This window comes from Acanthopagrus latus, chromosome 8, assembly GCF_904848185.1.
Source record: "Acanthopagrus latus isolate v.2019 chromosome 8, fAcaLat1.1, whole genome shotgun sequence".
NCBI classification, from domain to species: Eukaryota; Metazoa; Chordata; class Actinopteri; order Spariformes; family Sparidae; genus Acanthopagrus; species Acanthopagrus latus.
This window is the reverse complement of record NC_051046.1, coordinates 21,285,808-21,312,697: the sequence shown is the minus strand read 5'-3', so window position 1 is coordinate 21,312,697 and position 26,890 is coordinate 21,285,808. Positions and strand designations below refer to the sequence as shown.

Sequence of the window (26,890 nt, the reverse complement as noted above, 5' to 3'; positions counted from 1 at the left end):
CTGCTCGGGGGGGCACCGTCCTGTTCCAGGTTCTGGCAAAGTATGCAAAACAACCCTCCGTCACTCTACCCTCTTCTCCCCCATTGTCCTTCTCGTTCAAGAATCCTGGCGCAAACAACACCTGCGCTATTAAACGTCACCGCCGAGCAGATCTGCCTTTCCGTCTGCCTCTCCCGGTTCCTCTATGGCAACCTGATCCTGCCGACGCACCTACCCTGCTCTCCCTCTCTCGCGCATACACACGCGCTTACACACACGCTTCACAGAACAGTAACTAATAGCAACCTCATTCATTAAAAACAGCCCTTGATGTTTTGCACGGAGGCAGGGTAAATGTGCTGGAACGCCTGCCCTGTCTGTCTGGTTGCGCAACGCTAACAACAGATAGGGAGACAGATAGACAGGCGGGGCAGGGGCTCGCCTTATGCCCCAGCCAAAAAGTAACTGCACCGCCCCTGACGGATACATATTTCATCTTTCATTAAGGCTAGGACATGAGCCCGGTGGTGTCAGAGATCCTACCGTAGCATCAGCTGCCCATCGTTACTGCCAACACGAGCACAGATGCCAGCTTTAAAAAGTAGAAAATGCAGAGAGCGTAACAATATGGGCTTTTTTTTTTTTTTTTTTTTGCGAATGTTTCCGTCTGGATGCATCAAGATCGCTTCTGCCGGAGGCCTTTCAGTTCATACTGAGAGCAGCGGGAACATACAGACACTGGCCTCTTCAGATCACTGGTGTCGTCAACAAGCCCAGTCCTCCCTCTCAGACGCTGTCGGCTCATTCTCCCCTTCCACCACAACGTCTAATCGGCTAACTCTTCAGGCTCCGCCGCTGTAGTGTATGTACCGTATAGGTTGCTCACGCATGTAAGCCTGTGATGTGTGCATGTTAAATAAAAGGTACAAGCTGGCAGGTGCGAACGTGTGTGCAGCGCAGCTTCGGGCTTCCAGGCTGTTAATATTGAGATGCTTAATTACTAGAGGAAATTGCTCTGTCTCTGTTCCTCCGTCACAGCCGCTGTAAATCTGCCACACGAGAAAGTCTTCCTGCGTGTGCACGGAGAGGGTGGGGCATGCTTGGAAATAAATATGGGAAATCAAGGCAAAACCTGACTTTGCAGCTGCTCCAAGTGGTCACACTCAAAGGCGGGATGCGAAAGAGAAGGGGCGAGGCACGATGGTTAATTATTTAAGAGTTGGGACACTTTCAGACAGTCTCTCCTGGACGCCGTTCATAGTGATGCACTTGTTTGTACACACAGAAAGTAAGAGTGAACAGGGTTTCAGACACTATGCGACATCCTTTGACCCCTCAAACGTATGCCTAGACTTGATGTGGAGTGCATACAGAGAGTGGTTCTGTGGTCTAGTGGTACTGTACTGAGTCACGCAGATATTTTGGGTTGTATTTGCTAAGTTTTTTTTAAAATTATTATTATTATTTGTCTCTCAGATTCCTGCCTCCACCCTTGTACAAAATATAAAAAAGGCAATCAGAGCAATTAACTATTCACCAGAAACAGTGTTCTTGGTACTCTGGATAGCCCATGACTGCCTGCTTATAGCTGTTAGCTATAAGAATGGTGAATGGTGAATGGTGAACTGCAGTTCATCGTTTTACAGCAACTAAACAAATGTACACAAGTACTTGAGCTGCATTTGATGCTAATTCTCTTAGCCAAAAACTCTAGATGATGATCACCAACAAAAACACTTTTTTTGAGAAAGTTTTTCTGTTCACTACAGGAGGGTTCAAATTATTTTTTTTAAATGGTTCTGGGACAGCTGCAGCTGAGTTGGTCTGAGAGTTGCAGCTCTTTAGCTTCAGTTTCGCGTCTGTGCAGATTCCTTGTGGATATACATAGAGCCGTGGAAGCGGTGCACTCCAAAATCCTCCACAAAAATGACCTCTGCCCGGTACAGCAGGCAGTCATGTAGGGTGAGAGGAGCCCTTTCACCACCCTTAGATCAACGGCAGCCACCACAAGGCCGACTCCCGCCAGCTGCACCGCCTCAGGAAACTGTACATAAACTTAAACAACGCCTCGCTGCATTCCACCCATCTCATGGCCTTTAGCCGATGAGATAAATAGGACAAACAAGCCCAAGTGGGACAAGACAATAATCCCTTTATCTGGCACAGAGTAAGCCTGACTAGCCAGCTTACCTGTTACATCATTAGTAACAGGCAAGAGGGGAAGAGGAGGGAAAAGAAATGAGACGAGGGTAACAGAAGGAGGAAGAGGGTTAGGTCACAAGTCGATGTAACAAGGACATAAATACTACATAATAATCAAGGACGGGGACGCAGAATTCTTGAGCTAATAATCCATTCAAAAAAACAATAAGGAGGCTGTATCTAAGCAGCAAGTGTGGAAGTGCTACAGACAGGCATATTTGACAAGGACAGATGAGCTCAGCTACATGAGCCTGTATTCGCTAAGCGCTGAAGCGAACCAAGTTGAAACTCTAAGCACCCCGAGAGCTGTTCTTGCAAATCGCACATCACTTGTTTACCTTGACTGCCGGTGTTTCATTTGCATGAGTCAACCTTGTGGAAAATCCATAAGTCATTTGCAAGGCCCTTACAGCACATACAACATCACCGGCATACGTTAACGGTGACAATGCGCAAGTGCGAACGGCCACACGTGTGTGAGAGGGGCACGAAGTTCCCGCCGAACGGATGTAAGCAAAAAGCGCGCTATGATGGCTCACACCGGCTTGAAATCACCTCTTCCTTCCGGTCTCATTTATACGAAAGAAGAGGAAAAGATAAAAAAAAAAAAAACATGTCGCTCTCGCCCCCTTAGTATCATCACCGCCTCGCGTTATGATAGCTCATAAATCCAGAGCAGGGCTTGTCGAGCAAAATAAAACTCGAGCACTCAAAGGCAAGATGGAGCTATTTCATTCGACAGGAATCAAAGCAGACGACAGCGGGATGTTTTTGCTATTGTGGAGGATATCGAGTATCACGTAGCCAGCAGGTCGGAGCTGGCAAATCCCACCTGTATGTAATCTCTCCCCCTGTACAGGTAGCGTCTGCGCAACAGAAACAGAACCTACCCAGCTATCTTCTCATCTGAAATCATCAAAGATGGTTTGATGTTCTCCTCTAAGCTTTTGAACTCACCATGAACCCTACCCGCAGCCCGAGTTTGTTTGCTGCCCAAACTGCATGCGATGCTAAGGCGCCCGTAGTGCTCCTCTCCCATGAGCTCATTCTTTTGAATTGAGTTGTAAGACTTGCCTCATTCTTCAAAATGAGCCCTGGTAAAGCACAAACACACGCTCCTCTTGCTGACACACTGTAAGTGCATGACATTATGCAGTGCAGAAAACCCTGTGACACACACGATCACACACACGGGAACACACACGAGCGCAAACACACACGCACACACACATACACACACACACGCACACGACACTCCCAATGCCTCAAACCAGGGTCACCAAGTCCCTGGTCTAGGTTTTGGTGACTGCAGGGTTATTTTCTGGTCAATGTCAGCCTTTCTTTCCTCTCCTCTGCTGCCAAGAGGAAATGAAGGGATGATCTCTGTGCTCTCCTCTACTCGTCACTCCCCGAGAAAACAAACAGGAACATTTTATGGCCTGCTTGTTGACCTACGGCTCAGGAGCAACAACAACAGGCTCCCAGTGGTGTTTGCCTCAGGATGAGCTACTTACGCTGATATAACTGCCCTGCTGACGTGTGCGTTCCAACTCCCCAGATAGGGACCTTAATATACTTCAGGGTTTCGAGGCAATTTCTAAAATACAGTTCAATAAATGCCCCAGCTCGGATTAAATAATAAAGATGTCAGGTGTGATAAAAGACGATCAGGATCTGAGGATTCTTGAGCAGTTTGAACCGTTTCCGTTCGCTCTCCCGTCAGCCTCGACACCTTCCTGTTTCAACAGGAAACCACGGTTTCCAGTAAAGCATATTAGAAAGACAGGTGATAAACTGTAAAGATTAACAAAACCAAACCCTCCTATCGACAGAACCCCTTAAATAGGAAACACAAACTCCTGCCGACAGAATCTGACGCACGCATATACGTATATGTGCGTGTGGGCGTGTGTGGTTACAATACACACACACACCTGCTCTTCCCTCAGCGGCCCAGCCTCCCATACCCCCCCCACCCCGGTACCAGGCATGAGCCCCTGACAAAGCTCCTCTCTGTACAGACATGGACACTGTTTGATTCCTCACACAGTCCCCCCACCCCCAACCCCCAAATGCTGCCTCTGCTGAAACCTAAACACGGTGTTTGCTACAGAAGAAAAAAGACTGTTTAAGAAGTACCGGGAGACGAAAGAAAGGCCTTCCCAGAGACGGAGGCTCATCTGGTTCTAATGCAGGGCCCGCTGGTGTGGATTACAGGCACATATTACAGAAGAACTCAGGCTGACCCCTCATCTCTATCCCGGGGGAAATGGGAGCCAGCCATGGTGATGGGGGGCTGAGGGTACAGGGGCCTGGGGGAGCAGAGGGGTGAATAGAAGCCTGTGGGCAGGCTGCCACCCCACATGATTGGTGCCTTACTTGAATGAGGCAGTTTCTGTGAGATCTTTTCAATAAAACTCTATTGAACAACAGAACGAAAAAGTGCTCCCGTTAAAACTCTCAGTGACACTAACAAACATGTCACTGCGTTGAATATTTCCTGTGGTCTGCTGTGTCTACACACCAGAGCTTCATCAAGTTGTCAGGCCTTTGACAATCTTCAAAGTAACGCTCAAACTTGTGTAATGCTTGTTCTATCACATCAACCACAATAATCAGCAGGCCTTTCTAGGCCTATTTACTCTCCTATCCCACATCGGAATGGGGGTTAACTACAGGGTTAAACAAGACAACAGGAAAGGCAGAACTGGAGCGAAGAGAGAGAACTTCAGCAGCTGCGTTTAAAGCTGGCAGCAAATGTGGGTGTTTGGCCAAATAATCAGCTCAAACCGGGAAAACATTCCGATAGAAGCAGGGATAAATTAAACAAGATGCAGAACACACAACGATCATCCAAACAGGAACAAGCAGAGGCACATGTCTCTCTATCTCTCTTTGTGCCATTTCCTCTTTGCATTTCCAGTTCTACATAAAATGCCTCAATCAAATTCTTCACAACAATCTCATAGCAATTATTTCAAAGTTGCAGCTCTTACCTGTAGTATCTGGACTGTAGATAAGTGGAGCAAACTGCTTTGGACACATGGCTGGCTGAGCCAAAGTCAATGACTTTGACCCTGTAGGGCTGTCGAGACGGGTCCACCAGCATGATGTTCTCTGGCTTCAGGTCAGCGTGGATCAGCCCCAGACTCTTCAGTTTCATTAGCGCTGTGGCCACTTGCTGCAGCACGGGTCTGATGTATTTGAGCGGCAGAGGGCTGAACTTGTTCTGCTTGAGGAAGTCGTACAGGTTCTGCTCCAGCATCTCAAATACCAGGCACGTGTGGTTCTTGTGCTGGAAGCACTCATAGGCCCTAACAAAGTTGTAGTCGTCCGCACTCTCCGTGCTGAGCCGCGCCAGGATGCTGACCTCGATCTGACCCTGCCGCGCATACGACGGGTGGTTTTTTAAGATCTTGATCGCCACAATCTCGTTGGTGCCCCTCTTCCAGCATTTAACCACCTGTCCGAAGGTTCCTCGCCCTAAGAATTCCAGCACTTCGTAGGTGTTGGTCATGGAGCAGAGCACCTCGTGTTGCACCAGCTGGTAGTCCCCCTCGCTGTTGGAGCCACTGTTCTTGGATGTCGCCGTGGAGGTGGCGGTGGCCACCGTTGCCACCGTGGCTCCACTGGCTGCTCCGTTCTGGATCATCGGTGGGCCGTGCTCCTCAATGATCTGCACACTGCTGTTGTTGTCAAGCTCCTCGCTCTTGCGTTTAAGCCCGCATCGCTGGTAGGTATCCAGGAGACTGACCGTGCTGCGGCGCGTCAGGTTGTGAACACCGACCCCGCCACCCAAACCACTGCCGCCGCCGCCGCCGCCACCTCCACCACCGCTGCTGTTGCTGTTGCTGCCTCCACCACCGCCGCCCAGCAGAGACCCCACAGCCCCTGAAGTGCTGCTGGCTGAGGCGACCACGATGTGGCCCGCGCTGGCTGGGAAGATGAGTGCCTGCTCGTAGGGCAGGGTGGAGCTGGCGACCTGCAGGGAGCTGTTTATGCCTAGGGGGCCACTGGCGGCCGACAAGTTCTTGCTGCTGTTGTGGCTGTAGACTTTGCTGTGTGTGCCGTACCCTGTCATATCCCAGTTGCAACTCTGCTCCACCTTCAGTTTCTTCACGCTAAAGAAGGCACTTGATTGGAGAGTGTGAGGGGAGAACACTTGCACTTGCGAGGCCATACCTGTGACAAGAGGGGCACAGAGGGGAGGAGCAAAGAGGACAGGAGGGGAATGAAAGGGAGAGGTTAGGAAACTGAGAGTGTCTGAAACACGAGCGGTAGCCAGAAGCTTTAAATAAAGACAGCTTGGGTCAGAGCAGGTCATTAAAACACGAAGCATATAGGCTGATGCATCAGCAGGTTAACCTCTTGAACTCTCTGGCATCAATGGAAAGTAGCAAGCATCAAATAACCTTCAAAATGTCATTTAGGGTTTGTTGCTTCAGCATTAAGTCGCACTATCACTACTCATATTCTTTTTCATAAAACATCAGGGACTTTGTTATTGAAACTGGTGGGAAAGGGATTGTTTTTTCAATTCAGTGTAATAACATTTTTATATAACATAAATAAAGTCCGAATGTTTAGCAGAAAGATAAGCCGCTTTAGATTGAGTAGTGCTTATGCGAACCCCGGTTCATGCAGAGGAAATGCCATTTCCCCACTGTTCCCATCTGCAGCAAAGTAAATAGGCTGAGTGAATGCTAAAAGAATACCCTTTCATGAGACACTCCACAGAGACAGCGGAGCAACACAAAACTGTATACAAAAACAGGACCAAAAAAAAAAAGTCTCCAGGAATGATTGCAATTTCCTTCCACACTACTGAACCCAGCCCTTGCATTTATTGGTACACAATTACTCAGCTTAGGGAAGGTGGTGGAAGAAATTTTGCTCATGCAACTATGAGAACAGGAGAGGGGCACTGAACTCCCTCTCAACTACTGCTCCCGAAGACAACAAAACAAAAGCAAAACTGCAGTGAGGCTGTGCTCTGAACTCCTGGGAACAAGCTGCCTCAGAATAAGCAAAAGCCTCTCCAAGCAAACAACTGCCCAAAAATAGTCCCTTTCTTTATCTCTCTCTTTGCAAACAGGCTTGTTTGTAACACTGCACTGATTATTACAGGATGATTATTTTAGACTTGTCGTAACGCTACGCTGAAACAGTTTCCAGTAAGAGTCCAAATTAGTTTTCTACTAACAAACTAAGAGCTTCCACCTGGCCATGCCAGTGCCCACGCGATTAAGGCCTCACCGTTGATCGACCAATGCATGAATCAAAGAATGTTTCAGTCACTGCTCCCTCGCGCACAAACACTACCACAATCTGAACGCAAACACCCCTTAAACTTTGTTTGCCGCTGGAAAAAAAAAAAAATTGCTGCTTTTGTGCGTTTTATGGACGTCTTGAAAGCTGGGAAGTGTTGCTCTGTTCAAACATAATTAGAGGCCTATTTCCCGCCAAGATGGGAGGACCTCCATAATTGTGGGCTCTATTCTGCAGACAGAAAGCAGAGAGGAGGGGATACTTTGTCATTATTAGCCCTTCGAGTGGTGATGATGATTAATTCAGTAAGAAGTTGGCAGCACTCCACTACACTTTGCTTCATTTGTCTTTTTTAACACCACTAACCTCACGTCCTCCTCTTTTTTTGTATGTGTGTTTTTTGTTGTTTTTTTTAGCTTCTCGTTGGCCTTGCCTGGACTTACCGCGTGGTCATCTGGTCTTAGCCCTAATGCTGCAGGATTGAAGCTGCAGCACACATTAGAGGGCTCACTGTAAGCTTGGCGGGTGTTAAGCTGATGTAGCATAGCACCTCCATGCCTCTTTTAATATGTATTTAAGCTTCAGCCATGAAATCTGTATGTATTCTCTGAATGATAATTAGGATGAGTCTTTTTTTTTCTCCTTATGCACTTCATGTCCAGTCCTGTAGGTATGGTCGGTCCAGAGAGGTAATGAAGATTTTCCGCTAGGCTATTAGGGGCAAGGCCCTCTGCTAATCACATAAGCCCTGAAGGCCAGATGTCACTCCTTGGATTACCAATTCCTGTGCCTGGACTTTACGCTAAAAATAATTTGAATGATGGGTTGCGTCACAGAGTGCCGTCAACAGTGTATGACTGAGAGCCTGACAGTATAATCACAGGCACAGACGGATGGACACAAAGATGGATGGACAGACACTGGGCTGGCTTGTTCCTCCTATGGAAAATTCCAGCATTACATATCTGCCAGCATGATTATGGATAGCTCGGGGTTTTACAAGGCCAGATTGAGGCTATGGCTGCTCTTTGCATTAGCATCACATGAATTATTTCAACCCCCCATCTTAGTCACTCATTGACTCTCTGGCAGTTTTAACACTGTGGTCAAAGGGTTCACTTGACATTGCCTACACGGCGCGATGAACTCAGGGCCACATGTTTCCCTTAAAAGCCTCAAGAATATAACTGACAAAAAATGCCACAAAACTCTGTACAAACAGCTTTTAGAGCCCTGTGCTGAACACAAATTAGTATTTAAACGGGCCAAAAGTAAGAGGTCAAATGGCTGGAAACGTTATCTCATGACAACACACACAAGCAACAATGTGACCAATTATACTTTGTTGGGAAAGCGGCTCTTGTCCTCATGAATCACTCCTCACCCAAACTGAAGTTCAAACATATTTATGATCTAGAATCTGCACAACCAAGCTCTCTATACGGTTAATAGAAAAAAAAAAAAACACACACAGTGCAGAAAAGGACCTCCCCTTGAAAATGTGCTATTGAAGTTTATTTGAATATCTGAACTCAGTGCCAAGTGCAAAACTGTAAAGGTCCATTGTTGCACATTTACAATGTTGGAATGCCTTCAGTAGCCAGGGCTTTCCATTTAGCATACCTAAAGGAACGTTGTGTGTGTGTATGCACCGGACCGCATACTGCAATTAAGCATGCCAGAGAGGCATTTTTCCACTGTTTAGAGGTAGCATGTTAAAATGGTAGTAGTCAATGTTTTCAGAGAGATTACTTCCCTGTCAGGGGTTTGTTAATCTTCTTTTTGGGAGGATCAGGGCCGTTCTGCATGCCATGCAAGGGTGAAAGACGGACTGAAAGGGAGGGAAGGAGAATAGAGCGTGGACACGAGTGGCCCTCACATTCTCGCCTGTGACCTGCTTCTGTTTGCTCTCTTTTATTAAAGCCGTCATTTATTCTCCGCTGACATCATGACAGAGAGTATTGATGAGGACCCCTTTAGACACCACCGAACCTGCCAAGCGGCCCTTTGTAATTGCAAATAGCCTTTTAATAAAAACCTGCTTATCATGTGGCTTATTAATGCTTGTCCTCAAAGTTCTGTGCTTTCATGCAAATCATAATTTAAAATGATTTAAGGCTGGCATTAGAGCCCCACTGATATATATCCATAGACCAATATTAACCTATCACAGATATATCCGTATTGGCGTATTTGTTGCCCGACGTGCACCGATGTGAAACCTTCAGATTTTCAATAGCATATATTTTACTTCCAGATATCTGTGTCAGCAGCGCCCCAAAAAAATCCGGCATCAGTTGGGCTCCAGTTTTTTTTGCACTGTGAAGGCAATTAAATTCATCAAAACAGTTTTGATATATATGCCAGTCATCACCTGGAAAACTATTCAGAGACAGCGGTCAGGTCTGTCTGGTCGATGTCCCCTGGCCTGGATATATTTGGACTACTTCCTGGAGCCTAATGGCTACCGACAGCAATGGAGCCGCTCTGATGACCCCGTATCTTAACTGGACATCCCAGTGTCTGCAGCACAGGCCGGTGTGTGGGGCTGAGCCAAATGACTGGCTAATAATGACCCGACTTCTGGCTGTCTAGACGAGGCATTATCTCGCCCTTCGCTGCTGTTTTCATGTGGATTTCAGGGCACCGCCTGCAGCAGCTTCATCCCCCTTCAGAACATAAGGAAAGATCAAGATAATGTGTCTTAGTACTGGAAGGTATCGGGCCACCAGGTCAGTTTCTTCTTCTCTCATTTGACATTTTGTTGACGGTGGTGGAAAGTGCTGTCTATCATGTTAATCTTAACCCATCAAATCATTCAGTGAGCCGCTGTTCTCTGTTCTATGGAAGCATCTGTGTTTTCTCCTTCATTCCTTTAAAGACCTATAGGACAACAGCCATACATGACTTGATTAGGGAGAAACTTAAGTCAGGAGGAACTTAAGTTTCAGCCTGCCTCAATTCAAGTCTCAAAATCTTAAAATATCATTGTCTGAGTGGATCAATTTTACCAGGCAGAACCTCAGGAAGTTTAGGTTTTGATTTAAAAAGGTGTGCTTGATTGTTTTAAACTTCCATATGAATTTGTCTCTACACCTGACCTTTCCTAAACAACTCACAGCCATTTATATTAATATTATCCGAGGTGTTTTTTTTCAGTGAAAAACAGATCTAATCTTATATTTCACTTACTGACCATATAAATGCATCTAAAAGGGATGATGGGAGGGTTATTACATCATAACAGAGAAGGCTGGAGCAAAACTACAGTTTTCAGAGATATATATTATCCCTTGAGCGTGAAGAACAAAAGTTTCTTCACACGACTCTTCACTGCCGGCCCAGAAGAGGAAACCACGTGGGTTACCTTGACGCATCGATGCTGCAGGATGTGACGGCACAATCCCGTTCACTACGAAGCCCCTGAACACCCAAACAAGCCATGCGCGGTACCAATGAAAAGCAGAGAAAGGCCACCTTGCATGGGGTTTTAAAGCATATGGACAGGAATAGTCAAAAATAGAAAAAAAAAAATCTTGGATCATTGAGTGTTAATTGACATCTCCAGATTTCACCCATCAGTACAGACACCTTTAGTTTGAGTGATGCTACATCCAGATGAACACCTGCAGTGGGAACACTGACAGAGAGGGGTCAACCCGACCAGTAGACGCAGCACAGAGGAGGAACACACTGTCCATACAGAGCAGCCTCGCTTTGTGTTCCTGCCTCCTGCATGAGCTCTGCCCTCAGTGGGGGAGCTACAGCTTGACACCGCATATCTCTCTCTCTCTCTCTCTCTCTCTCTCTCTCTCTCTCGCCCTCACACCCGTGGCCACTATTGACTACCCTGTCTGCTTTTTTAGCTCTCTCATCTCTGCTTATTTATAGAATAATGCATCAGACAAGCTCGCGGGGAGATACTGTCACGCAGGCTGCTGCTCCATCAGCCATTACGCTCATCCTGGCCACGGTAGCTGACCGTTTGGGATCGCACCGACATCGCTTCCAAACACTGGGCAAAAAAAAAAGGGGACAAATATCCAGCATCCAGCATCACGCATATCGACAGCTGTGTCACAGACACTCACAGGACTTCTTCGTGGCTTGCAAATCAGCAACGCGCCGGCTGTGAATGTGACACTCCCTCAACTCGCTCCCCCCTTCCCTGGAAGCAAACAGCCAAAGATACAAAATGTTGTGTCGGCTGTGAGATAACACGTTTGGTCAGCACTTGTTCAAACACACATGCGGATACGTGAGCAGGACCAGACACACATGAGGGCAAAACACAACTCTGGATAAGTCCAAGTTGAAATATTAACACCCCTAATCTAAAGTAAAGGCTGGTCCACACAAGGTAACTGTCAGCAGATAAGGAGGCTGCCACTCACGCTGTAAAGTGTGGCCATAAAAAGGGCTGGTGTGAGGAAAAACATTTGGCTTGTTTATACTGCCAGGTCAGCCTAGCGAGGCTGAAGGGACACAGAACGGAGGAGAGGAGCAGAGAGGCTGTAGCCGAGCTGGATCTTTATTAATCAAATCACGAGTGACCGAGGGAGGGCCGAGTGACCAAGTGTACAAAGAGGCACAGCAGCGACCAGCTTCCTCCCAGAAGAAAGAAAGAAAAAAGAAAGAAAGAAAGAAAGAAAGAAAGAAAGAAAGAAAGAAAGAGGCCTTGCTGCAGAAGTAAGACACTGAATGTGGGACAGATAAGAAACTATATTTGCTCTGTGTGACGGCATAAAATGAGGAGGAGGGGAGCGAAACGTGGCCGACCATACACCGACGCCACCTGTTAAACTCACGGCTTGGCTGCACTACCACTGACCTCCACTGTACGCATCGAGCTGTGCTGCTCACAGCGCGGGGGCCATGCAGGGACACGGGTGTACCTGATAAGCAGCCGTTCTCCAGAAAGCTTATCATATACGCGCAGCGAGAAACGCCCCGCCACACCACACTTCCTCTTATGTCATTAGCATCAACAATGACAGCTGGACACAATGTACCGTAATGAGATCAACATATGAGAACTGCAGGCAAGAAGCAGAAAACAATGCTGGGGGGAAAGGGGAGGGGGGGGGGGGGGGGGGCCCGCACAGATGAGTAAAATCATGTGGGAGAAAGACACTGTACAGTACAATGGTAAATTGATTAGAGAGGGGCCAGCACTGTATGGATGCTGTTGCGTGCCGACCGTGCTGCCCTATAGTCGACAGAGTATGGAGGCGTAGGGAGGACAAAAGCCAGTGATGTGCAAAGACAAAACACCAGCGGCGCCTATGACACCCATGACTGCATACGCAAACTGAAGGAGAAGCCGTGATCCTATTAGCTATCAACATGGTAGTCATTATTCATCCTGATGTTCAACAAAAGGCCAAGAGGAGAGCGAGGCTTGTAAAGGAACCTTTGAGAGACGGATGGAACCCTTTAATTTTATTTCTAAAGGGTCTTCCTGGACGCGCAGATTGAATTATATTGTCAGACAAAAACAATCATGAAAAAAAAACAAACATAAAAAAATGATTTTCATTGAGTATGCATGGGTTGCCTTGTATATTCTGAACAGGTATTTACTTTGCGAAGATTAGAACTGTCTTAACATGCAAAGTGTTAGATGAGTATTACTGGAATATTAGCACTGCTTAAGGTTATTAAACTAATGATTTCAACTCTGCAGGGTAAGAATGAGAGAGTCAAACAGGGACAGCTGGAGGGAGCGCTGCCTTGGCCAGACTTGGCATCATCGCTCCACCCTGCTGCCCTGCCCTGTCCAGCGCAACAGACGCCTTAGACTCGGTTTTGGGTGTGCTCTCGAGCTCAGGGGTCAAAGTCTGCTGCTGCGTTAATATCCAACAGCTGCAATAATGCCTGTCCCGCTCGCTGCGCCCATCTCCACCACCAAGGATGCACCAAGGACCAGAGGCACCGCTCCCTGCATGTGTGCACAACGTGTGAGACGCCACGCGTGTTTGCCTGTGCATCTGGCTTGGCTTTCGGTGCTTCTTAAACCTTCCCGAACTATCTGTCAGACCTCTAGCATCCTAGCTATGTGGTAATGACAAGCATGGACGCACCACCCCAAACACACACACGCACACCTAGAGGGATTAATCAGGCGCCCCACCCCTCTCGAAACCCTTCGCTGAACCCACACAAGAGAGGAACCAGTCGAACCTGACCGGGCACCAGAGGACCAATCACACCACACGCATGATCAACACTTCCTGTATTTACAAAACACAGCTATGTTCAAGCTGATATGATAGAGATATCCAGCTTGAATTGAAAAACTTAACAGAAGAGGAGGGACGAAAGTGCTTTGCAGATTTCTTATTTTGCATTGCTGCAGCTGGTGCGAAACCTCTGAAAAGCTGGCCGTTACTTTCAGCTCTCAGTTGCTCACAAGTCCTCGACTTGAAACCAGGATGGCGGAGGGCGCTTTTGATGCCGGTGCTCGAACCCCACTTTTTACTGCCTCAAACACGGCAGAAGCAGGAAGAAACAAAACCTCTGCCCATCTCACATCAGAGCTCTTTATAACCCCTCCACATGTGGTCGGCCCTCTGCTCCCTCGTCTCCCCCGGTATATCCTCCAGCCTCCCCTCCCATGCTCTCTGGATGGTGCACATGCCTCCCCAGGCGACAAGAGTGTGTGATATTTCAGCAGGGGGTGCGAGGCTGCTGCTCGGAGCCTATTAAGGCCACAGATCAAACTCTTTTTTTTATTTATTTTTTTTTTTTACTACAAATGCCTTTTTTCTCCCCTCTAAAATTCCTCAACGTGCACACCTGCCTTCATGCCGCGGGTTCCATATGAACACTCAATGAAATTGTTTTAATCTTGTAATCTCCCTTCATCTTCTTCTCTTTAACCCTCTCCCGCCTCTCTCATCCTCTCTGTCTTTGACAAAGTAAGGAGGCCCACCACTGCCACGCTATATATTCAAACAGCCTTTTAAAAGATTACGGCGCGCGCACACACACACACATACACACACACACACACACGAACACGTGCTCACATACCAATTTAGCAAAAGCATATGTGTCCTTAATCCGACTGACAGTGTCTCGTAAACATGGCTGTTGAGTCTTTCTGGCCACAGGGCTGAAGAAATAAATATGGCTGGCCAACTCAGCCCTCTGCGTCTGATTCAGCGTGAAAATCATGGCTTTAGCAGATTATATTTACAGTGTCCTGACAGTCACAAATAGCAAAACCAGGCAGGAAACGGCTCCTCTGACCATCGGTTTTTAACACCCTCATGCTGGGTGGCGGTGCAGACATTTCTGAATTAGCTTGCATAAACACCTTCAAAAGGAGCACAAGAGCTGTTGCTTTTACAGTTACAACCATTATGACTTACTTTGTTTGGCTAATTACACAAGCAAAAAATTACAAATTACACAAAACAAGACCCGTGTAAGAGAATTTGCCAGTTTGCGTTTGGTCCTGTGGTGGTTGGAGGACTTATTTCTGAACTCGCAGTACAGGATAGTAGCTGAGAGGGATTTTAACAGATGGAAAAGATGAGCTGTGGCAAGCCAGTAAATAATGATTCATCGTACTGTAAGATGCTCGACTGTGAGTAAAGATAGAAATGCTAGTCGTGTGTCGAGCTAGCTGTTGCAATTTTTTTTTTTTCTGGCCAGGCTATTAAAGCATCGAAAGGATCTGAATGAGGTCTGTGTTACCGAGATGGATGTCACTTAACGCCGCCATGTATGTGCCCAAATGTCTTTAAGTTTAAGGCTCAACGATCGCAGAGCTCCTCCTCCGTCTCACAGAGGCCTAATGAGGTAAAAACAACCCGCCTGGCACGAACAGCTCTGGGGCAGTGGAGGGAAGAGAACAGGTCCTCGCCGCTAAAGGTCATTTTTTGGCCTTTGTCCGGGCCAGCTTCTCTAAAAGTGATGGAGGGGTGGGAGCCTCTTTGTGTGTGTTAGCAGCTGCCGGGCTCTGTCAGGGGATCTGAAGAGTCGGGCGCCTCACCGGACAGAGCTGATCCCAGATGTAAGACAGGTTAAAGGAGAGGAGCGGGGTGAGACCCACAACCCCCAACACACCACACACAACTCTGAAATCCCTCTAAGTCCAGTGACCCCCCCCACTCCACTCCTTAACCAACTGCCAACCCCCCACCTCCCCAAGCGCCCCTGACCTCAGGCAGTGCCCCGGATCCCCGCAGGCCCCCAGAAGAGGGTATTCATCTCTTCACCCCAGCTCCACTGCTTCCCTCCCTCCATTTTCTACCTTGCTTCTTGGATCTTTGTCACTCCCAATCTCTCTGCCATCCTGCCTCTCACTCTCTGTCTCTCAGGCTGAATGAAGGGGTCAGTTCAAAAGGCTGCCAGGCAGAGAGCTGCCGGCTGGTCATGATGTGCCTGAGGCTTTGAAGTGGGGAGTGGATCTAAAAGGTGTGCAGCGTGATTTGTATGCTGCAATATGACCAGAAACATAAACAGGTGCTGCCATTGCTCTTCTTTATAGTTAAGTTTACCACTGACGCGTGCTTTATAATAATAAACACTTCCAAATGGATAAATGTTGCAATTGTTTCTGTTACGTGACCACAAATATGTGTCAATGATATGCCAAACATTTCTTTTGTAAATCTGCTAAAATAAAAGTGGCAGCACAAAGCCAGTCTGAGCCAACACCCACACAGCAGTCAATTCCAACGTGCCAGACTAGCCACTAGGTATAAATTGTTCAAATGCGTGACATGGTGACGTGTGAGTGTGACGTCACAGAATTAAAGGCAGGATGACTGACTCTTCAACTCTCAAAAGCTTTCACATGCACAAGAACGATATAAAACAATGAAAGAAAGGAAAAAAACAACAAAAAAAGCATAATAGGGCTCCTTGAAAAAAAAAAAGTTCAAACTGCCTTCAAACAACCGTAACGATTAATTTATGCTGCAACTGAATGTTACTAAATGACTACAGAAGAGTTCATGGAGCTGTGGGGAAATATTTCTTACAGTTAGGACTTTCCTCATGTCAGCACTGGAGCGGTATTAGAGGAGCCACAGGATTGTCTAATTGAATCAATGACTTTTTAACTTCTCTGCCTCTCTACGTTATCCCTTAAAAGCTCATAAAAGCAGCCTTCAGCGGCAACGCGGAGCTCATTTTCTGACTTGGTGCCGAAACTATCAGACTGAATCAAAACAAGCATCCGCACGCTCAAATCAGTGCAAAAATCTTTCTGCATAATCCTTAAAACCTCAGCGATTTCTATCAGCACATTTTGTCACTTCCACCTCTCGCTCTTTCTGATGTGTGACTTGTGCTTTTACTGTTTTGCGGGACCCATTTTTCATGGGTAATACCTGAGAGAATCCCCTGATCTGAACCGAATTAAGAAAAAAGAGGCATCACTTGAGAGGGAGACTGGTGCCTATATCTGTGACAGTCACATTTAGTTTCCATTTCTGGTTTCATCACAGCCCGCATTTATGGTAATAGAATAATGGGAATCATGCAGCATTTATAGAAAAAGAGAGAAAAGTGGTAACTGATTGAATAAGAAGATGAGAAGTGGAAGATGATTGTATGTGAAAATGAATGTGAGCGCAAACATGGCTCCAAAAAAAAGCAAGCAGAGACGAAGGAAGGGGCTAAAGCTGCTCATTTCCATGCCTGTTGACTCTTTTGACTAGCCCAGTCCTTGTCTACGCTGCCTCCTTTCTCTGGTCCGTGCCTTTTGCCTCCTGGCTCTGGACAGAAATGGGCTTGAGCGCTCGTCTGAGCTTTGAAGTCCTTTGGTTATCAGCCAAGCGTGGCGCTGTACCTGCAGCCATCTGTGAAGGGGCCGCCAGCAGCCACCCACCGCTCCACTTCCCTTCCATGACCGAGAAGGGCCGGAGCCAGCAGTGGTGACGGTGATGGGGCTGGTGGCGGCACTTAGTCCACATTGGCTGGCCGCACATGTGTCAGTGAACACTGGAGCATATAAAGCCCCTAAAAATTCCAACCTCAGTGGCCTGATATTACCGTGTAATCCCGTCCTTTTCTGCTCATTTCAATATCTGCCTGTAAACTCTCCCGCTCTCCCTCTTTATCCTCACCCGTCCTCCCACCACGGGGAGGGAAACCGTGGAGGTTATGAAAGGCTTGATTAAAAACTGCAAACCATTTTTCACTCTGCGCCTCGCGTAATATGAAGAGACAGTTAGGATCTTTTGTTTAAATGAAGTGGCGGTGAGAGTGGTAGTTGCCCTCACCATCCAGCTGTAGTACCTTACATCATCGCTGTTGCATTTGCGCCACATTATCCGAGGCTTTGATCAACTTTTTTTTTTTTCCCCGCTCGCTCCGTGGGACATGTCAAGTTGACAGTCAGCAGGAGAAGCAGCAGCTCTTAACCAACATGTGTGCAATGTCAACCGGACTGGTGATGGTGGGGGGCAGCATTACCACAAACAATAGGATTAAAACCTGGTGCAGCGTGCACCACAAACAAGGTTTGGTTTCGGGGGTTAGTGATGGCAATAACACAAGCAAGGAAAGGGATTGAGAGGCGGGAAAAGATGGGGGAGTCTGAAGGCTTCAGGGTGGGGGTCATGATTACAGAGAACAAAAAAGCTACAGTAGTTCGACCTCATCTCAGGCCGGCCTCCAATTACACACACACACACACACAGACACACACACACACACACACACCCACATACATGGGGGCTTCCAATCTGGCCATCAGGCTGTTGCTGGAGTGTCACATGGGCACCATGTGTGCTGGCCAATGGCCTCTCGGCTTATCAACAAACAGAGCTGGATGGAAGGACAGATAAGAGATAGAGGTGGGGGTGGGGCTGTGGAAAAAAAAATGCAGGGCCGATGGGTGTGGGGGTGGGAATCGGAGGGGTCATTGGCAGATGATGATTACAAAGTGAGCGTGCAATCTCCAGCATGTGAGCAAAATGCAGATCACGCGGCTGTGCGGTGTTATAAATTCACATATATGTATGTATAAATAAAAGAAAAAACGATTCGACACCTTCTGCATATAAAGTGCACTTTATGCTGCAGGAATCCCTGTGTAATTACTGCTTAACGGGTTTGAGTTAACTAAAGGCTTCATTCAGTTTGCGCTGTGTTGAGAAGCAGTAAAATGTGAACCTTTGTTTGAACAGTGGCTCTCGTAGCAGATCAAAGCATCAGATGTGTCATAAGGTGCAGAGAGTCTCAGTAGGCCATCGAGCTTTTAAAACAGATGCTAGGCTCATCCTTTATATATCTATTTAAATTAAAGATGGACATTCGTCTATTTTTTTTTCTGTAGATTGGTGAACATCAAATACAAGGAGGTGAGCCTTTTTGACCAGAAAAGTGTTTCCAAAAAACCACAAATCCATCCAGAGGATAAATGATCCATTAAGCACTTACAATTAAAATACTACGTGTGTTTTACGTCTTTTTCAAGCAATCAAGGGGAGAGTGATATCAAGGTTTCAAGTTTTAAAAGGCACGGTATGTCATTTCTGCCACTGTATGTGTGTGTGTGTGGGGGGGTGTCTCAATCAAAACTAAGCGAACACCTGAGTCGCGTGGGATCGTGGGAGTTGCTGTCTCAGTTGCTGATGAAAATCCATCTATTTATCTAACGTTTACAGACAGGTCACATTTTAACATTTAATTCAACATATGTCTAGTCACGTTCCTTCCTCAATCTATGACCCTCTCCCCGAAGTTATGGCGACAGGCGACCAATTGAATCGCACCTTTACCTCGAATAAAATGAACAATTCCTCTGTGTTTCAACAGTGTTGTAAACATTCCTATAATGTACATACACAACTCAACAAAAAAAATATCATACAGAAGACTAGTCATCATCAGAAAAGGTCTTTTAACATTTATGATGTTATTGGCTGGTAAGTAAAAGCAACTGCGAGACGCCTGTTCCACCAGCTTCCTCCTTAACAGAGCCTGGAGTCGTTACACTGCTAGTCAGAGAGAGCCAGAGGCAGCTGTTCCACACAGGCTGACACCATACACAGTGTGAGACAACAGTGCATGGGGGGGGGAGGCCCTTCACACATGCATGACAACCAACACGGAAATGCCTTGTGTAAGCAGTCGACGGGGTTGAGGCTGCATCTCAGCTAGACACCCCCCCCCCCCTCCACTTCGATAAAAACGAACTAATGTCAGCAACTGATGTGGTCTCCCGGCTTCAAGGACCTTGGAGCCCGGCTTTCAGAGTCGTTTCCGAGAGAGGTCTGAAACATATGGCAGAAGCACTAAAACAGGAGGCTAACTGAATGAGGAGAAAATGAGTATTGCAAGGTCCCACTTGCATCTCAACTGAATTTCCTCCTTTCAAAGATTAAAAAAAAAAAAAAAAAAAAGTCCAGAGAAGAATGATGTGCCGAAGTAGTGGAGGCAGTTTTACTCCAGAGAAATCTGCCAGGAGAGAGTATGTGAAAAGTTGAGCCTGTTGAAACAGCCAGGCGTATTCTGCTCGTATTCGAGACTGGGGCCTCCTGCGTCAGACCGGCCTCTACTAACCTGTCATTTCGATCCAGGCTGACGCCCCCTCACGACCCTGCCCCCCCCACCCCCACCCCCCCAAACTGTTTCCAAAACCCTCAGATCACACCTGTGAACTATTTCAGCACATCAGAGAGCTCACATATTCCTCTTCCACTGAGAGCTCCGCGCACACACAACTCATCTCACATAAAACTCACATCCTATCTCCCTTCAAAGCTCCTTCTTCTTCTTCTTCTACTAAATGCTTCAACAAATCAATAGCGCCAAGAATCGCCCCCCCCCACCAAGACTGGATTTCACTCCCTTTTTCAGATAGGAAGCTTTGAATAATGCAAAAGTGATACTTGTAAAGACAGCTTATCCATTTTCATAACCCTTTCCGAGCGAGAGCCGCCCCGCAAACAAGTCAGGAGGTTATTCACCGGGTCAGCGCACAGATCAAGATGGCCACTGAGTGAAAGTGGAAAAACAAGAGATAAACATTCACAATGGCACCTACAAGGATTCTCTGAGTGATGACTGCTCTTTCCCCGCGAGCTATTTGAGTGCAACTAATCACTCCATCTCTCGCCTCCCTCTCCTGGCCTTTTCTCCTTCTAAACTGTGGACAGTGAAGAGCTAAACACACACCACAGCTCTTGTCACACCAGTCAGGAAGAGAGACCCTCCTCGCCCCCCCCGACCCCGCAGCCCCTGAAGGCCCCAAGGGTTCTTCCTGCAATTCTAATCAAAGTTTAAAAAGCTGCAACCTTGGACTCTCGGCCCGGGTCGTGGCCCACGAGGAAGATATCAATCAAGCGGCTTCAAACAAGCGCGAGGGGAAGAGGGAGGGAGGCAGAGAGAAAGTTGAAGTCTGGCTCTCGGTGCCCTTCTGTTCTGTCCTCAGAGGAGTAACTTCCCCTCATTCCCCATACCTGGAAAACCACCAGGTAATTCAGGGGCGCATTAACACGTAATGGCCGTGTGGATGGATAAAACATTAATCTGCCTGTGATGCTGCAGCGCCTGTCACCACCGCCATCATCATCATCCGCCTCTGAGTCATACGCTGTACATTTTTCCAGGCCGGAGTGAATGAATCCTCTCTGGAGTCGCACTGGTTGACCTGCGAACGGAGCTGCCTTCCTGCCCGGCCGGTGCCCAGCTCCGCAGCTGTCTAATCCCCCTCCCAGGCTCTGCCCTACAAATGGGTGAAGGCACATGTGTGCGCACTCATGCACAGATAGAGAGACGTGTGCACACGCAGGCGTGAGCACGCCACAACAGCCATACCTAGCCAGGGAAGAGGACAGGCGGTGTCTGAATATTATCTTTTCCACAGCTGGGGGCTGCTGGAGCCACTCCGCTCATCAGACATCCATCAAGGTGTCAGTTTGGGTTATGAGACTGAGCTCCCAGGGTGATCAGAACGCTGCCCCGGCTGCCAGCAGGCCCGCCTGATGGCCTTCTGTCCGGGCCAAGAAGGACCAAAGGCAAACACGTACTAAAAAAGGCTAAGAAGCGTAACCAACCTGGACACAAATTGGAACAAGCTGACCACTTACTCAGCAGAGAATAATCCTCGTCCTAGTGGATGATTATGAGAGAGAAATCAAGTTCAGCGGACAAAAACAAACCTCTTCTTCAAACAACAAACTTGAAACCATCATAGGCAGCAGTTAATCATATAGATTGAAGTTGTTATTTGCCCTCCAGCTAAGGGTGAGTAATCACCATAACAACTCCCCCCCCCCAAGAAAAAAATTTCCACCAGAGACTTTGGTCATTTCCATGATTGCTCCACACAGCAGCCCTCTCCAACACTGAGGAGGACAGGCGAGGTAATTAATTCCCCCTGCCGCCTCTTTCTCTTCCCTTCTCCTCCTCTCCGCGGTGAAGGGAAAAGCCGGGGAATGTAATTTACACTAATTACCTTTTGCATAGGAGTCTCATTTCAACTTTCCTTTTCATGTCGGAACGCCGTAGTCTCGGGCTATATACGCCTCCGAGCCCACCGCCCCTGATGAAGAATCACCACGGTGCTCCTATAGCGACACAAGAGCGCTGAGTGATGAGTTCACGGCAAACAACCTGCTGATGATCGTCAACAGCAGCTTTTCTGCAGGACGCACAACGCTCCTCCCAGACGCCACCGTTGCAGGAGATTATTTTCCTCAGTAATGTCACTTAATTATGACTTTTCAACAGTTCTTTCCCTTAACGGTGATTTGGACTGGAGAAGGGGGGGGGGGGGGGTTCCCTTTCACGCCACCAGAGGGACCAGAGAGCAGGCAGGGTGATATAAAGCATGAGGCTGCTCAAAAATAAATATTGGAAAAGGAGAGGGGGTCAGCATTTTGCTTTGTGTTGCTGTTGTTCACTTTGCACAAGCTTCCACTCAGCATGCGGTCTGTAGACGTTCACAGGTTATCTCTCCTAGGCATCTGTGCCAGGCAAGCACACTACTTCTACCCGATAAACGGCTACAGCTCAGTGAAACCACAATCTAGCACACTAGTGCATGCATTTGTATCACACCAGTTTGTATCATACTATAAGGTCTGCTGCTATAATTTGTATAGTTGCATGAATCATGCAGTTAACAACCAGCCCTCTTCCCGATCACCCACAGATTGTAATGGGCCGATTGCGTTGTTTTACATTAACAACCCACCTTGCAACGACATTGCAAAGCAAACACACGCCGCCCGTGCGTAAGTGACTCTCTCAGAATGGCAAAAACAAGACAACAACAACAACAAAAAAAAACAAACAAGACAACAAAACAACAAAAACTGCGTGACAGCGAAGAATTTGGGGAAGCATGCGGGGCTGCATCCTCTCAATTGGATTAGTCACAGCCACTATGCTGCAGCTATAGCGAATCTGCTGTGTTTAAGCTCGCCTCTGGTTCCCGGAAGAAAGAAAAAAACACAATTCACAAGCACCGAAACGCGTGAAGTCAGTCAGCTTCACAGACCGGCGTGAAATAAATAATTGTGGGGATGAGAGGAGGAACGAGAGGAAGAGGGAGAGAGAGGGGGGACACGAGAGGCGAGACTCGGACCGATCGGTCTCCGACCTTTTTTTTTTTTTTTCCTCCATCCCCTCTCCTCCTGAACGTAGCAGAGCTACCGTTTCCAGCGGGGACGCGAACACAACGCTCCCAGGTGTCTGGACACACGCAGGCTGCCGTGTGTCAAACATACACGCCTGTTCTGGTTTTTTGGGGGGGAGGTTTTGCAGCCCCTCTTCCTCCTCAGCGCGGTGTGACCAGGCAGAGCCGCTCAGTCGCACTGACTCATAATAACGCTGTTCTGTGAGTGGACGCACGGAGCTGTGGCTGCAGAGGAGACTCACGTCTGCTCCGGGGAGGAGAGGGGGAAAAAAAAACATAAAGTAAATATACGCTGAATTGATCCCGAGGGAATGAGGAGAGGGGAGCGAAACGCATCTGCCCCCGAATCAGCCGCAATTCAAATTGTACCACAATTGATACAGTGGCAGAGAGACTGTGGAGGGAGAGAGAGAGAGAGAGAGGAAAAAAAAAACAAAAAACAGACAGCACATTTCCCGAACCCGTCTTACCTTCGTATACAGGGGCCATCGGTGCAAGGATTTCTGTTATTCATGGCAAAAAATAAAGCGAGATTTCTGTTCAAAACTCAATGAAAATCTGCCATCTTGAAACACTGATGAGAGTGTCGCCGCGGTCTCCTGCATTACTGGCCCAGTTCATTAGTGAGGAAAATGCTCATAATTCATATCCAGGCGTTTCCGAGCGGAGGCTCCGACGCGAGGGGAGCGACGGAGGAGAGGCTGTGCGGCTCTAATCCCACCTGCGGCGTCTTCTCCCGGGGCTCCGATGATGAGCCGCGATGACAGGTTTCCACTTCAGCTATTGTGCGACATGTCTGTGGAGTGAGGAGTCTCTGCAAAAGTTGCAGTGGTCAGAGCGCAGCGAGTTTGGTGTACAGTGAGAGAGTCGAGCGACGAGCGAGTCGATGGGAGGGAGGGAGAGAGGGAGGAGAGGAGAGGAGGTGCATCACTCAGGCACACGGAGAAATGATCCTCAGCGTCATTATTATCAGAGAATGGTTTTCTGATAATAATCTGAATAATGAACGACGATTTCAAGCCTGAGACGGAAGTAAAAGTTAAGAAAGAAAATGTGATTAATGTCAATTACAATGTTTTTGTAATGTTGCGTTTTCCCTTTTTTTCTGCAACTTAATCTTTGCTTATGATTTTATATATTGCTTCATTTCCCCCTCGAAAAAGCTTCATTGGGGTGAAAGTTTCGAAAACAATAGAGTCGACTAGTGTTTTCGAAGCTTTCATGCCACTAAGGTTTTTTCGAATTGAATTTGATATGAAAGATCAACAAGAATCCCACCAATCAAGGCATGGAGTTCATGTGTTTCCCTAGCGGGCCAAAGGTTTTACATAAAGTGAAGAAATGCTTCAGGGCGAGACTCCAACACAATGAAGAATTGAATTTCAAAATAAAATAAAATCAGATTTTAATCATATGAATATGATATAATACATTTACAGTACAGCTGGGCCCTGCTTTTATTAATACAACAACTGAAACTGCTACAGCTACTTATTATGAAGTAAGTAGTTGCTTTATTTTGAGATGTAATTAAGATTGTGTGTTATGTTACTTTTTGTGTATATTTATAATGTATTACTTTGTTATCAGGCCTGCCATTGCTTTTTTAAGCGTACACTGATTTTTCATTAATTATTATTATTATTATTATTATTAAACATTGTGTACAGGTGATGTAATGTAAAAACCTCCTAACACTATTACAATAACAATCATGACCTATTATAATTAGAATTCTGACGAAACAGCAACATTGATATTAATCGAGCTGATGGGATCATTAGTGTTGTGATGTAGGTATTTGGACGTAATGCTTTGACAGCTCCTATATTCTTCACGGCGGTGCAAAGTGCATCGGGGATCGATGACTCCGCGGTCGTTGGGTCACGCCTGCGCGAGGCTGGAGCGCTCCTACAGTAGGCTACAGTATGACGACATGAGATTTGCACAGAATGAACTGGAGCGGAATCGGATTACATAGGCTCACACAAATGTGAGTAATCTGTCATTTACCAGCGACCCCAAACTGCACTCGCAGCAATTTGCGCACCAACCTCTAAATTAAACATGTCGATTTAGACATGCGGGCGGCTGTTGATGCAGCAGCGCATCAGAGATGCAGCAGTGTCACCTTATAGCCCACCAAAGAACACTAACCCCGACAAATACATCTGAAAGCAACACGGGTCTCCGTGGAAGTGTCTGGATGTCACCGGAGCGGGAGAAAGGGGCATAAAGTGGTTTTAAATAACCACAGAGTTATATTGTCTGAGTGTGAACAAGTCACCAGTGGCGCTCTATCTTCAGCGCATACCGTGCTCGTTAAGCCATACAGCTTTGCAAAGAGTTATGCAATTACTCATTCGGTGTAAGTATGTCACAGGGCCCTGCGCCACGGCGCGTCCGAGCGCTGATGTCACTGCAGGACGGGCATGAAACGAGGTCTCACAGGCCCGCAGGGTGTGCAGACCTGCATTTGTTTGGCATGATAACAACAAGGGATGGATGAGACTCTCTCATCAGGAGTGCATCGTTCAGTCATGCTACTTTTCCATACACACACACACACACACACACACACACACACACACACACACACACACACACACACACACACAAAAATCACTAGAATGTTGCTGAGTGGAAATACTGTGTAATGTGAGCATGCTGGAATAATGTAGAGGGGATATTCAGATATTCAGAAGATGCTGCGGTACAGCCCACTACAGCTGAAGCACCAGCTTTAAAGGAGAAGTTCCATCCACAAAGGGAATTTAAGTCATTATCTACTATGGCAGCATTCTCCTGAACAGCTGAGGTAGATGGGAACTATTTATTTATTTACTGTTTATAAAATTCAAACTCAAAAGTTTAATATTTACACTATTCTTGAGATACTAATACAAACTAAGAAGTGTTTATTTTTTCCACAACTGGATAAACAAGCTGTTCTCAGAGGAAAATAAGGTCACCTGAACGCTCTTTGAAGCTAGAAAGGTGGCAGGGTCCGCCAAATATAAACAAAGTAAAACAGTATGAAATTGCGTCCTCCTTTAAGGTCAGTTTGTTTATTCAATTCATTCAGCCATGAAAATGAAAGGAGTCCGTATGTTTCGTTTGTTTTGGCACTCCTCTTATAAGAATTTCTCCAAGACAACTATATAGTGCACCATTAAAACATGTAAGAAAAACAACTAAGAAACATGAAACTGCTCCAGACAGCCCAATCCAAGTCTGCAAAATCCCTAAAACCCCAAATGGATTTGAAAAGACATTATTTACGCCCTTGACAAGCTTTAGCACCACCTTCAGTTGGGGTGTGTGCCAACACTTTGAGCTAAGTAGCTATACTGAAGATTTTGGTTTTAAAAAGGGTGTAACTCACATCTTTTAAATCAATTTTGAAGACTTATGTTACACATTACGGTGTGTGGAGCCACTTTAGGCTAGGTTATCTTTTCGGTTCTTATCGTTCATATTTTAAAACAAGTCCCCATCTGCTTCAGTTGTTTAGGGGAATCCTTCAACGCTGTTTTGCTGTGAAGCTCCAAAAGTAAAATATGTCGATATCTGTACTCGTGATAAAGGAAAATCCTTTATTTTATTCATTCAAATCAATCAAAAGCTTGTTCTGTCGAAAGTTTTCTTAGTCTCAGCAACAAAATCACTGATCTCAAAAGCAAGAGATCCTTTGGGTTAAGCCCCCAGCCACCCACCCCCAACCCCCCTTCCAAGTAGACACAGATAATAGTGTCCTCATCCTGGAAAAATATATAACAATGACTTTACATACTGCATGTTTTGGTCCTTAATTATTCATAGACTGTCTTT

General features: G+C 46.8%; 1 protein-coding gene and 1 long non-coding RNA gene across 7 annotated transcripts in view; one reads left to right on the top strand and one right to left on the bottom strand.

Annotated features, from left to right (window-relative positions):
* The window catches only part of hipk2 (homeodomain interacting protein kinase 2), a 73,924-nt gene extending 50,037 nt beyond the window's left edge, over positions 1-23,887 (bottom strand). For 5 of the 6 annotated variants that reach the window (XR_005076410.1, XM_037106693.1, XM_037106697.1 and 2 more), the window contains exons 1-2: positions 23,530-23,887; positions 5,178-6,363 (exon numbers count right to left, since the gene is read on the bottom strand). Coding sequence is in view for 5 of the 6 variants with exons in the window: in XM_037106693.1 (XP_036962588.1) it covers positions 5,178-6,363; positions 23,530-23,548 (1,205 nt within the window). In the remaining variant the exon portion in view is untranslated. Of the gene's footprint in view, positions 1-5,177; positions 6,364-21,874; positions 21,998-23,529 lie in introns of those variants that run through there. The other variant, XM_037106695.1, reaches the window with a different exon arrangement.
* Positions 21,702-22,709, top strand: LOC119024177. Its single transcript, XR_005076411.1, has 2 exons — positions 21,702-21,782; positions 21,928-22,709. It is a non-coding gene; the product is annotated as an uncharacterized LOC119024177 (long non-coding RNA).
* Positions 23,888-26,890: the final 3,003 nt, after the last annotated feature.